This window comes from Dama dama, chromosome 15, assembly GCF_033118175.1.
Source record: "Dama dama isolate Ldn47 chromosome 15, ASM3311817v1, whole genome shotgun sequence".
NCBI classification, from domain to species: domain Eukaryota; kingdom Metazoa; phylum Chordata; class Mammalia; order Artiodactyla; family Cervidae; genus Dama; species Dama dama.
Window position 1 is genome coordinate 38,723,428 of NC_083695.1, and position 13,648 is coordinate 38,737,075.

The 13,648-nt window shown below is 48.6% G+C and overlaps 1 protein-coding gene across 2 annotated transcripts; it reads left to right on the forward strand.

Moving 5' to 3' along the window:
* Positions 1 to 352: 352 nt before the first annotated feature.
* Positions 353 to 10,954, forward strand: LOC133070151 (pulmonary surfactant-associated protein D). 2 transcript variants are annotated; one of them, XM_061161933.1, is made up of 9 exons: positions 353 to 395; positions 1,192 to 1,263; positions 1,685 to 1,886; positions 6,184 to 6,300; positions 6,583 to 6,690; positions 7,012 to 7,119; positions 7,478 to 7,594; positions 8,219 to 8,302; positions 10,496 to 10,954. In XM_061161933.1, exons 3-9 carry the CDS (start codon positions 1,688 to 1,690, stop codon positions 10,870 to 10,872), a joined length of 1,110 nt encoding a protein of 369 aa, XP_061017916.1. In that variant the 5' UTR covers positions 353 to 395; positions 1,192 to 1,263; positions 1,685 to 1,687; the 3' UTR covers positions 10,873 to 10,954. The 2 variants fall into 2 exon arrangements, with proteins under 2 accessions (XP_061017916.1, XP_061017917.1); XM_061161934.1 differs by lacking the exon at positions 1,192 to 1,263 and having other exon boundaries at positions 376 to 395.
* The last annotated feature ends 2,694 nt before the right edge of the window (positions 10,955 to 13,648 follow it).

Below are 13,648 nucleotides of genomic sequence, written 5' to 3' on the forward strand. Positions count from 1 at the left end.
ACTGCAGAACCAGGCTGCTTTTACAAGAGCTCTAGGTCATTGTGCAACTTGCTGATCTTCTGTGGACCTTGGATTCCTGGACGTCATGAAATACAGACACTGATGCTGCCATTTTACTTACAAGGTTGAAGCGGGGTACCCATGAGACCCTGGGCTGAGGGTGCTCTTTGAACTCTAAGGTGTGTATAGTCCTATGAAATTCAGTGGCAGGAGTCCAGAACCCAGGTGAGGGTGCAATTGAGTGAGTCAATAAGGAAGGAAATTACCCTACTTCTTGAAGAGAGTTTTCAGGAACCTGGGGCTGAGAGTCAGGTTACAGGACAGGTATAAGGAGCCAGTTCTCGCCCAGGAACTCTAATTTGCGTGGATGTGCTGGAGCCCTAAAGGAAGCAACTGTGAGTGTCTCTGTTCTTGCTCTTAATTTGTTTTCCAATTTTTGGTGAATATCTCCCTGCCTATGTGGGTGGTTGAAGAAGGCAGGGTGTGTCTAGATCTTCCACTCTAGGAGGGTCAGTGTTGGAGATGGGAGAAAATGGGGTAATAAGGGGTGCACTTCATTCTGCTCCCTTGGTTTGGTGGGAGATGTGTTTTCAGGACAGGGAGAGGGGGAGAGTTGGATGTGACATCCAACCAGATCTCTGATGCCATTGTTTGGAAGTCCCTTTGGAAAGTGCATGTCATCTTCCTCTTGGAAGGAAGCACTTCTCTGGCCAGGAAACCCCTTCCCTCCCACTATATCAGCCTGCTTGGCAACCCTTGGTCCTTTGCACAGGTCCCTCAGGATTTCTTCCAGGTCTCTGCAACTCCCATGATTCTTTTCCATGCTAAAAACTTTACAGTTTCTCTCTGAGAGAGGAAAGATGCCCAACACTGGGAGTGACCATGTCCTGCACCCACCCTGATCTCACTTAGCTCCTGAGTCCCTTTCCAATGGTGACTGGAAGCTCTGTTGGACATCGGCTTTCCTCCTCTGAAGCCAGCCTCCCCCTGATGGCACCCGTCTCTAACATCCCCTCTTCCATGAGGCCCCTGTCCCAAGTCTTCTCAGGAGGTCTGGGCAGGATTCTAGGTGTGCCAGGAACTTTCCTGGTGGAGCCCAGGAATGACCAATCATGGCAAATAAGCAGTCATGCAACATTCTGTGCTCAGGACAGACCTCGCCAAGCATTAGCCCTCTGGCTTTTTTTTCAGATAGCATTGCAGACTCCAGCACTATTCTGTGCAGAGCAGCAAGTGAGAGGAAACAAGCCAGCCTTGTAAGAGGTAAAGCTACCAACCTCCTGGTATAAAAAGGGATAAAGAGGCCCAGAGAGGGAAGGGTCCCACCTGAGGGCCCTCAGTGAGTCCCTCCTGGTGTGACAATGGCCTCAGTGAGGAATTCTACATCCTGACCACAGTGCCCCAGGCAAGGATGACAAGCCCAAAAAGGGATGACACAGAGCATCTGAGAGTAGATTCATGCTGCTGACAGACCGGCTCAGAGGTCCAGCTGGTTCACTCATGTCCTCCCTAGCCAGACCTTATCCTAAATTTCCCTAAACTGCCTTTGGAGCCCTGCTACTCTTGGCCCCAGAGGATGGGGGAGGAGATGATGGAACCACTTCTCCTGACCTCCAGGAGCTGGGCCAACCCTAGTCCTCGTCCTTGGACCAAGAGCACCCCCTCTTTCTGTTCCTCTGCCTAGGACATGCTTCTCCTCCCTCTCTCCATGCTGCTCCTGCTCACACAGTCCTGGAGATCCCTGGGAGCAGAAATGAAGATCTATTCTCAGAAAACAATGGCCAACGCCTGTACCCTGGTTATGTGTAGCCCCCTGGAGGGTGGCTTGCCTGGTCGTGATGGACGAGATGGAAGAGAAGGCCCCCGGGGGGAGAAGGGAGATCCAGGTAGAACTGTGTCCATGGGCTTGTCCTGGTGGGAAGTGGTGGGCCCTGGAATTGTAACTAATCCATAAACTCTGGATCTTGTGCTGTGGAAACCTTGAAGATGGGCTTCCCAAGTGGGTGGGTTTCCCCAAGATCTTCAGTCCACCTGAGACATGCCTTTACTGATTGGCAAAGACTGGCTTGCCCAAGCCCCTAGCTCCATAACCAGCTGTCCTGATTCCTCCCCTAGGATCTTCTGACTCTAACCACCCCCAAGAATGTACAATGAGACTGATATTCAGAGGCCCCTACTCCAGAACTCTTGGGTTTCCCAGGTGGCGCTAGTGGTAAAGAACCTGCCTGCCAGTGCAAGAGATGTAAGAGATGCAGGTTCGATCCCTGGGTCAGGAATATCCCCTGGAGGAGGGCATAGCAACCCACTCCTGTATTCTCACTTGGAGAATCCCACAGACAGAGGAGCCTGGCGGGCTGTGGTTCGTTGGTTTACACACGACTGAAGCGACTTAGTACACACATGCAGGAGACATAGGAGACGTAGGTTTGACCCCAGGGTTGGGATGATCCCCTGGATAGAAAATGGCAACCCACTCCATTATTCTTGCCTGGAAAATCTCATGGACAGAGAAATCTGTTGGGCTACAATCCACAGAGTCACAAAGAGTCAGATGCAACTGAGTACACACACTCCAAAACTTAACTGTTGTTCATTCTTATTAAATGTTGCCGCTGCAGAATGTTAAATATTTTTGAACTGATGACAGTGTTGTAAGTTTCAGTTTAATCATCTGTAGATGAAAATAATATCGACCACACAGTGACAAAGAATTGAGCCAAGGCTTCATTTCTTTGTTGGGTCTTCAAGATGAAGTTTTATCCTTCTGCTGTACCAACCAGCTTAATTCTCCTGCAGTTTCCAAATTTACTGATTATTAAGGGAATTTTCTGGAAACACTGCCCCACAGGAGAAGATCTGGTTTTTACTGGCAAGAAGTGAGAATTTGATGAACCAGCGACAAGGATGAGGGGACCACCATGGCCCTGGGCCAGGGCTATGGGGGGATCAACTGAGGTCTTTTATCTTTCTGGAGTTTGTGCTTTGATTGGAGAGGAAAGAAATGAACAACATTAAAGTTGAAAAGAATACATAGCATCCCCAAGATTTGTAGGGTAAGAGTCAAGTCTGTCTTTTAGAGAGAAAGTAGTTCCCAACATGAATGGGCTGGGGCTAGAGAAGGCCACCTAGAAGTGATCTCAGTAGAGGGGTGGTGTTTAAGGTGCCAGCTCTCTCTAGCTCCCCTAGGGGCCCTGAACTGAAAAGTATCCCTTCTTCTACCTCCCTGCTCTCATGGCCGCCATGGTTTGTGCACAAGGATGGGCAACCTCTAATGGTCCCTTCTAAGGAGTGGCTTGCTTCCAAGGTACCTGCTGCCCTCCCCAGCCAGGGGAGAGCCCAGCAGAGGCTCAGCCAGGGCCCAAGTGTCTCTGCCTGAGCACAGTGCACCAGGGGGTCTGGGATGCGGGGCTCATCCTCCAGGCTCCCATTGCTTGCCTAGTGAGAATTAGAACTAAGAGAAGGACACAGAGGCTCTCATCACCCATCAAATACACAAGTCTTCCACCATATTCTTGGCCCAGGCAAGCTTGGCCCTTCTTACCCTGGGAGATTGTTTTCTAGATCTGAAATGTCATCTCTCCTCTCCAGGTCTCTGAAACCTCTTCAACCTTGAAGTCCTGTTTCCTCTGAGTATATGCATGGGTTGAGGGTACTGGGATAGGATGAGGGACATCTCATAAGCTGTTTTCTTCACTTGTTACCCGTGCCTCACAGTTTAAAACTTGATGACAAATTCCTTGCAGACCAGGACCTGGTGCTAACATTTACATCCTGCTCAGTGCTATAGGCAGAAAACTATGTTCCACAGATAGTTTCTCAGTGAACAGAGAAATGAAATAATGAGGAAATGAACAAATAAGTGAATGCATAAGTTAGTAGTAACTGACAGATTCCTTTTGTTCTTTTTGTACATGAATGCTTTATTCACAACAGTCAGAAGATGGAAACAACACAAGTGTCTATCAACATTTATCCACAGTGAACGAATAAAGAAAATGTATTGTATTCACACTATAGAACATTTCTCAGCCATAGAAAGAAATGAAGTAATGAGATGTGCTACAAATTGGATGATCCTCAAGAATGTCACTGCTAGTTTAAAAAGGCAGACATAAAGGGTCATATATTGTATGTATTTATATAAAATATCCAGAATAGATAACACAGACAGTGTTACCTGCATAGTGGTAGCCAGGGCCTTGGAGGAGGCAGGGCTGGAGTGTTAAATGGGTATGAGGCTTTCTTTGGGATTAATGAAATAGTTTTAAAATAAAGAGAAGTTTTACAATTATGTCAAAGTTCTAAATGCCGCTGAATTGCATACTTCAAGTGACTAATTATAGGGAATTCCTGGAGGTCCAGTGGTTAGGACTTGGTGTTTTCACTGCCAGGCCTCAGGTTCAATCCCTGATTAGGGACCTGAGATCCTGAAAGCTACACATCACAGTAAAAAAGAAAGATTATTTTTATATTATGTGAATTTAATCTCAATGAAAAAAGAATAATCAAACTCACAGAATTGAGTGTATAATTTGTGAATCAATAGGCATTTCTCCCTTTAGTCTTTGAAGGTAAATCTCTCATAAGTTCAGACTTAGGCAGCCTTCTTAAGGTAATGTGATTTTTTAAAATGTTTGATCATTTTTACAGGACAATTAACATGTGGTCACTAATCACAAAAAGAAGAAAATTAAAATTACCTGAATTGTGCCCCTTAGAAAAAACAACTGTTAACACTTGTATATGCTCTTCTTGTGGTTTTTTCAATGTGTGTTACATGTGCACATGCCTGACACATGCATGGACATGTGTTGAAGAAACCGAACCATATTAAATAAAGTATTTATAACCTACATTTATCATTTAATGATGCATATTAATTTTGACTATCTTCTTTAATTTTAAAAACATGTTACATAGTTTTTTCTCTTCTTTATATTAAAATAGAATTGATCTATAATATATTAGATTAAGATATATGAAATATGATTTCATATTTGCATATATTGTGAAATGGTTGTCACGATAAGTCATGTCAATGTCATCAACACACATAGTTACAGTTTGTGTGTGATGATAACTTTTAAGATCTGCTTGCTCAGCAATGTTCAAGCATGCAACCCAGGATTACTAACTATAGTAACTTTGCTGTACATTTTATTCCTAGGACTCAATTTTTTTCTTAACTGGATATTTGTACCTTTTGAAGATTTCTGTCCATTCTGCTCATTTTCCAACCCCACCTCTAGCAATCACAAATCTGTTCTCTGTATCTGTGAATATATTGTTTCTGTTTGTTTTCTTTTAGATTTCACATATAAATGAAATCATATAGTACCACCCTTCTCTGTGACTTATTCCACTAAGCATAGTGCCTTCAAGGTTCACCAATGCTGCTGCAAATAGCAAGATTCCATCCCCTTTTATGCCTGAATAATGTTCCATTGTATATGCACCCTGCATTTTCTACATCCATTCTTCCATCCACAGATACTTGGGCTCTAGGCTGCATCCATGTCTGGGCTACCATAAACAACGCTGCAATTAACTTGGGGGTACATAGATCTTTTCAGGTTAGTGTTTTCGTTTTCTTTAGTTAAATACTCAGAAGTGGAATTGATGGGTTATATCATAGCTCTATTTTTCACTTTCTGAGAAACCTCCGTACTGTTCTCCATAGTGGCTGTACCGATTTACATCCCTACTGCACAGTTTCCCTTTTCTCCACTTTCTCCAACACTTCTTATTTGCTGTCTGATAGTAGCCATTCTGACAGTGAGGTGACAGCTCACTGTGCTTTTGATTTCTATTTCTCTGGTGATTAGTGTCAGGTGTCATTTCTGACAGAAATGGGGAGTGGGAGGGCAGGGAGTCCACAGTCCGGGGTAAAAGCTGACAGACTTAACTGCCATAAATATTGAGGCCTTGGGGAAGCGGCAGGTGTATTGTATGCAAAGTCAGGTGACTCTTGGTTTGGATCTGCTTCCAATTCTGCAAGCCTTTTCCTTCACCTGTAAAATGGAGATGTGGATGCTGGTTTCCTAGATCACCACTGGACCAGTCAGCTGGAGGGGGAGTGTCTACACCCTACAGAGCCCTGAAAGAATACCAGGGCCCTGACTCTGGAGGCAGCTGGCTCCTCCTGGGCCGGGATCAGCTTTATGTCCATCTCTTCTGCCACAGGTTCATCAGGACCTGCAGGACGAGCAGGAATGCCTGGACCAGCTGGCCCCATTGGGCCGAAAGGGGACAATGGCTCTGCTGGAGAACCCGGACCAAAGGGAGACCCTGGACCACCTGGTGAGCAGCTGGGCATGGAATGCAGGTGTCTACAGGTGGCGTGCTGCTGCTAGGACACGGCGGTAGGCATGCACAGATTCCACCCCAGGAAGAGGAAGAAGGTCATTCTCAAGGTGGCATGGGGTTATTTCAGGGAAGACTGGAGCTCCTGGGGAGGGTGGAGTGGGGGCAACATCTTTAGCAGGAAGCTGCCTGTCTGACTTCTATTACAGCCCCATCTTTTAAGCACTTCCACCTCCAAGGAGATTCAGTGTCACTAACCGGGCTGGTCCTTTTCCCCAGGGCCTCCAGGTATGCCTGGTCCAGCTGGGAGAGAGGGCCCCTCAGGGAGGCAGGGGAGCATGGGACCTCCAGGCACACCAGGCCCCAAAGGAGAGACTGGGCCCAAAGGTAGGAGGCTGGTATGTGGTGGGTGAGGGAGGGAGAAGGGAGGGGTGACATGGGCAGCCCTGGTGGGGACCTAGGTACATGCCCAGTGCCTGGAAAAGCCTGGATCCTCTGCGCCTGGTAGCCCTGGCCTGGGCCTCACCCTCAACTTTCCCACACTGGCTGAATTTCCCGATACGGTTCCTGGAAGAGACCAAGCGGTTAGGAGCAGTCTCCCAGGTCACTCTCTCACCTGGAGCTGTAGGTGACAAGCTGCACTGCTGAGGAAATGGTACCTGCTGAGCACACTCTCAGCCGTGCTTCTCCAATGTGTTCCTTCCTCAGGAGGAGTGGGTGCCCCAGGCAAGCAGGGCTCCCCAGGCCCTGCAGGTCTCAAAGGAGAGAGAGGTGCCCCCGGGGAGACTGGAGCCCCTGGACGTGGTGGGGCGGCAGGTGAGCAATGGACGTGGGGCTGGGTTCATGTTCCCTGTGCCCACCCCCACCAGCCACCAGGTCAGAGCTGGCATTCTAGGGAGAGAGCCAGTGTTGGGCTCTGGGAACTGTCTGTCTCCAGGGAGAGGGTGGTGATTGGCAGGGACTGTCTGTATCCAGGGAAGGCTGGTTGTCGGGTTATGGGACAGTCAGTGTAGAGAGAGGATGCAAGAAGAGATTCCAGGCATAGAGGGACATTTGTACAGGTGGACAGTGTACTGCTGGGGGATATGAATTCCATGTTTGGGGGTGGGGAGTGGGCGCAAAAATGCTGAAATATATGTTCAGCACGCACCCATTTCTACTTCTCTTATCCCAGGGCCTGCTGGAGCCATAGGTCCACAGGGACCTTCAGGTGCCAGGGGCCCCCCAGGACTGAAGGGAGACAGAGGTACTCCTGGAGAAAGAGGAGCAAAGGGTGAGAGTGGGCTTACAGGTAAGGAAGACTTGGGGGCCCCATTAGGGTGTGGGGCAGGGAAGTGACCTTACTCAGCTCAGCTCTCCTCTCAGGCAACCTGTTTAGTTACAGATGAGGTAGAAGCAGGAAAAGTTGACAGGGTGGATGGCAAGGTGGACTCTGGTCTTAGCCTCTATGACTCACTGCAGGTCAACCTGAGCAGATTTTCTATCTGATCTGCGTGACAAGCAAACCTGTCTCTCCAATTCATCAGCTAACCTTGAACAGCAAATAACTCAATGGATGAAAATTATTCAAGCTGTGTGTATTCCTCTCCTACAACCATACCACCCCCTGCACCACAAAAGGAAGTGCTATCAGATTCCTAGAATTTGGAATTAAAATGACCTCTGGTTCACTGTCAGTGAGGTGCAGGGACCTGTTCAGGGGATACTGTTCAGAAGAGAAACACAGGAAATCCCGTGGAAGCAGAGGCCAGCTAGGTCAGCAGAGGTGGGCTTCCCAGGGGTCTGTTCCACCTCCACTTGTTCCACCTCACCCCCAACTTGCGTCTCCACCTGGACACTCTTCTCTTGAGGCCTGGGTTCTGAGTGACCCCCGACTGTTCTGGATCTGTCTTTACTTGGCCTCTCTCTTCTGCAGAGGTCAATGTTCTCAGGCAGCGGGTAGGAATCTTAGAGGGACAGCTACAACGCCTCCAGAATGCCTTCTCTCAGTATAAGAAAGGTGAGTTCCTGGACCTGACCCTGAGCCAGGCCCTAATCATGGGCCTCAGACTTAGTCTGGGCTTGGCTTGCAGTTCGCTGGGCTTGGGTCTAAATTGGACTTGCTGGGACCATGACTGGGACTGACCTAGACCTGGGGCAGGAGTGGGGCTAAGGACAGGGCTGGGACAGGGCCATGCTCCAGGATCTGCAAATAGACACACGGAACAAGGAGAAGTGGTCAGTGTCACCAGTTCAGCAGACCTTATCCCAGCATACCCTGGGCAGGTCCCTACGACAGACAAGAGGACACCCAACCCTTGTCTTCCCTCTGTGGGGCCAGGTATGCAAGTGCACAGAGAAGCAGCCACACAGCCCAGGGCAGCAGAGAATCAGGACTGGTCATGGGAGTGGGGGTGGCATGCTTCATGTGGGGTTCAAGGCTGCTGGGGACATGTCCTTAGTATGTGGTCACCAAGTATCTCTCCCTAAACATGCCTGTAGGTCTGGCAGGAGCAGGCTGACTCCAGTCTCTGGTCAGTGCTGGACTCCCTCTGCACCTCTTGTGGTGTTCAAAGCAGAGATTCTTCCCTAAGCCTGGATCCTAAGCAGGCAGAGGCCTCCTGGAGCACACACCTGAGTGCCCTGTGCCCTGGGACTCTCCACCAACTGTTCTCCCTCTTTCTCTGCTCTGCCTGACGACAGCTTTGCATTCACATCATTCATCCAAACTCAGTGATTGATAAAAAATTTTCTGAAGGAGCAGAGCATAAAGGGGCCTGATCTGGTGAGACATATTGTTGGCTTCTAAGGACTCAAGCCAACTAAGTACCAAAGTAGTTAAGGATGAGAGTTGCCAGCGTTTGGTATGTCTTCCTCCTTCCACAAGCGTATCTGCATACGTATTTACTCCTGCATATGCACACTGATGCAAACAGAGAACGTGGGCATATGCACTGGCTACACTCGTGTGTACTTAAACACCATCACCTATGTGACACCATCTACATACATGAGCATCGTGTACACATAGGCTCTCCTATCCAGATGGACCTTAAGTCTGCCCATGTATCTTCAGATAGACACATAGGCACATTCACTCATACAAATACACATCCACCCAGTTGCATGTGATGTAAACCCAGTAGTGTCACATGGACTTACACTGACCTTGTTCAGGGCTGATCTGGGTGCCATCCTGACCCCCTAGAGAATCTGTTCCCTGAGTCCCTGTTGAAGCTACTCAGAGAAAGGCAGATGGTCAGGGTGCAGCCTGGGTTCCTAAACAGTCCAAGGAGCCCTAAAAATTTCCATGTATGACCCTAGAAGTCAGAGTGATGGGGACGGGTTACAATAAGAAGAGATACTTACGTCACACAGAGGATACTGTTATACAGTATACCCCTGCTTTAGAAATAACGAATGAGACCCTGAAAAGGGAAGTGACTTTCTTGTGTCCACCTGGACCATCATTGCCAAGGTGAGGATGAACACATGATCTTCTGGATCCAAAACAGGGCTGTCTTTAGTGCTGATCCCATCCTGCCCGCTATTCCTACACACACTGCCCAGTGGTCCAGGGAGGCTGAGTGACTTGCATCAGCCACAAGCATGTCAAGGCCAATATCAGGCTGTTCTCAGATGTACCCCCATCCTCTCCTTCCCCTCACCCTTTCAGATAGTACAGAACTCCCTGTGACAACCTACCCCCATCCTCTCCTTCCCCTCACCCTTTCAGATAGTACAGAACTCCCTGTGACAACCCTATGTGCCCAATCGTCACGGAGGGGTTGGAGTGAGCCCCCTGCATGGTATTTCCCCCACTTTCAGGAACCGCCCTGGGCTGCATGGTGTCATTTCCCTCCCAAAGTCATTCCAACCTACAGAGTAACTGAAAACTTGATTCTGGCATGCAACACAGGGAGGAACAGAAAGTGCAAGCTTTAGTGTTACGTCCAGCAAGGTCTGATCCTTGTCTACATCTAACAGTTGGGCGACTTTGGGCCTCTAACATGAGCACCTGAGTTCCAGGGTCCTCACCTGTACCTGGAGACCATGGCACCACTCACAGGGCACATCATGCAGCCAGGACTGCTCTGAACCAAATGCCTCACTTTCTTCCTATCTAGTACCTGGATAGGAGACTGGGGACTCCAGTTGAAGCACAAGGTCTAGATGCTGCCACATCCCCAACCTGACTCTCCTCTTCCCCTAGCGGTGCTCTTCCCTGATGGCCGGAGTGTCGGGGAGAAGATCTTTAAGACAGCAGGCTCTAAGAAAACATTTCAGGATGCCCGGCAGATCTGCACACAGGCTGGAGGACAGTTGCCCTCTCCACGTTCTGCAGCTGAGAATGAGGCCCTGACTCAGCTGGCCACAGCCCAGAACAAGTCTGCTTTCCTAAGCATGACCGACACCAGGAAGGAGGGTACTTTCATCTACCCCACGGGGGAGGCCCTGGTCTATTCCAACTGGGCCCCCCAGGAGCCCAACAATGATGGCGGCTCAGAGAACTGTGTGGAGATCTTCCCCAATGGCAAGTGGAATGACAAGCTCTGTGGAGAGCAGCGCCTCGTGATCTGCGAGTTCTGAGTTCCTCCCACACACGCACACAGTGTGTGTGTTGGGGCAGGGGGCAGTGCCCAGAGCTGCATTTTTCCAGTGTTTCAATAAAATGGTGACCCTCTGCTGGCCAGGGCTTCTCCACAGAGCCACAGGATAAGGCCAGAGGCAGGGCTCCTATGGAATACATCCCTCAGAATAAAGTTCGAAACTGGTTTCACACAAGAAAGATTGGTCAGAGAAAAAGAGGGGCGGCCTCCCTTCCCAGGAGCAAGGGCTAAAGGAAGGTCTCCAACTCTCCCCTCTTGCAAAACCCAGTGTCTCTGCCTCATCCCTCCATCTCTACCAACCATCGGTTGCATTTGACCCCACTGATCACTGTCTCCTCCTCCTTCCCTTTTCCTCTCCTGCCTGTGGTTTTCTTATCTTCCTGGCTGCTCAGCATCACTCTCTTTCCCTTCTTTCTCCTTCTCTGTCTCTCCTCCTCCTGGACCAGTCCACAGAGGAGGTTGGGAGCCTCAGTTCTGGCTCCCTTTTCTCCTCACACGCACTCCGGGCTTGGGCTCATTCTCTCCCATAGCTTAAATTCCTTCTATTGATGCCTCCCTCAGGTAGTGTTCTGTTCAAGACCTCTCCCCAAACCCTGGACTTCTCTAGCCAATGCATGCTGTAGCCCTGGGTCTGGGTGTGTTGCAGGAAGGACGACCCCTTCCAGGGCCCGAAACGGGGCTCTTGTCTAACACTCGGAAATGAATTGTCTGAGGAGACGCATGTGCTGACAAAGCAAGAGATTTTATTGGGAAAGGGCACCCGGGTGGAGAGCAGTAGGGTAGGGGAACCCAGGAGAACTGCTGTCACATGGCTTGCAGTCTAGGGTTTTATCGTGATGGGATTAGTTTCTGGGTTGTCTTTAGCCAATCATTCTGACTCAAGAGACCTTCCTGGTGGTGCACACCTTGTTCAGCCAAGATGAAAGACAGAGAGAAGGATTCTGGGAGGTGGTCGGACATGTGGTGTCTCATTTTGGCCTTTCCTGAATTGTTTCGGTTGATGGAGGCTTATTAGTTCCGTGTTCCTTACAAGGACCTCCTGGTGTAAAACAGCTCATGCAAATAGTTACTATGGTGCCTGGCCAGGGTGGAGGGTTTCAATCAGTGTGCTTCCCCTAACAGGAGGTCTCTCAGTGGCTGCCTCTTGCTTCAAGCCCTGAGCCTAGGAAGCTGCACAGGTATAGAGGGATGACCTGGCAGGAAGGTACCAGCTTCTCTGGCCAGATTGAGTGGCCTTACACCCAGGAGGACTCTTACCCTTGAACACCCAGGATCTCTCTCTACCCTTGACAATGTGACTGCTATTGGCTCATGGGAGAATATACCATCTGCACAATCCTAATTCCTTTTGAAATCTCAAGTAAAGAGGGTGTAGAGCCATATTCAGTTTCATCCCCAAACCTCTTCCTGCCTGGCAGTTCTGGGGATGTTAATCTCCACTCTGCCTCAGAGATAACCTAGTCAAACCCTTCTCATTTTACAGACAAGGAAGCCAAGACACAGACAGGAAGGGAACTTGTACAGGTAGCATTGGTGCTACTGCTCACTCTTGAAAAAGGCCATGTGACTCCAGAGCTTATACTTTAAGCCTGTAAATTTTTAGATCAAAAATTTTTATATTTAGTTTAGTTTAAATTTTTATATTTAGTTGATTTTATTGACACAGGGCTGTGAAGAAAGATTTAAATGACATCTGTGGTTAAGAAATTATAATGAGGCCTGAACGAACCACACGCTCATGGGAGGGGGTGATGCATATCCTCCCCCAGACAGGAAACCAGCCACTCTTTCCTTTGTTCCCAGAGACCAGGAGAGCTGCCCTCTCTGGCCCTTTCTGAATAGACCCCCAAGCCCCACCCCTCTTCGAACATGCTTGCAGCTACACTGCATATATGGAACAGCACATCTGAAAACAAAGCCACACCTCTCAACAGCATGCAGCTCAGGCTCCTGCTAAGATCTTTCTCCTGTTACTGAAAATCTCCCCAATTCCTGGCAGTTTCTGAAATATAAACATTTACACAATAATGAGCAAACAGCTCTCCAGCACAAAGGCCTGGAGCTTAGAGCAGCCTGTTTTTATTGCAAATAAGAAAAACAACTGGATCTACTTAAGCCAAAGGGAAGTAATTTTTTTCCCCTGAGAACACAGAATTCTGAATTGACTTTAGAAGGACTGAGTGGGGGGATGGGAGGCGACGGGTGGCAAGCAACCTTGTACCACCTCCCTAGCTTCTGCCTCTCTCTGCCCATCCTCACCTCTTTCCTTTCTTTACATATCAAATCCTCTGCATCCAGGTCTCTTGTGTGTCACAGAGATCAGAAACTCTTGCTCTCTTGCTTGACATCAATTCAAAACTATGTGAAAATGCATCTGCCTGTCTCAGATGCCCATCTCTGAGCAAATCAACTCACTCTGGAACCTCATAATCCAACATGGCCACTGGGATACATGGGAGGTCTTGGTGGTCTGGGCAGATGCTCTGTGGGTGATCACTACTCATCCCAACATGTAAGCCATATTTATTTCTTGACAAGAGGAAACTATGTGATGCCACAGGAAGAAAAAAATCTGTGTTGCTGAAGTTGACAAATGCTGAGAAAGAAGCTGCAGATCAACCTGCACCATGGGCCATGAGAGTCTGGTTTGCATCTCTCCAGCACAGAGAATAAGTAAGGAGAGTCATTTGGGTCTGCAGACACAGTTCAACTAAAGCAGAGGAAAGAGGCAAGTATTTCATAAAATGCAGGTTTTT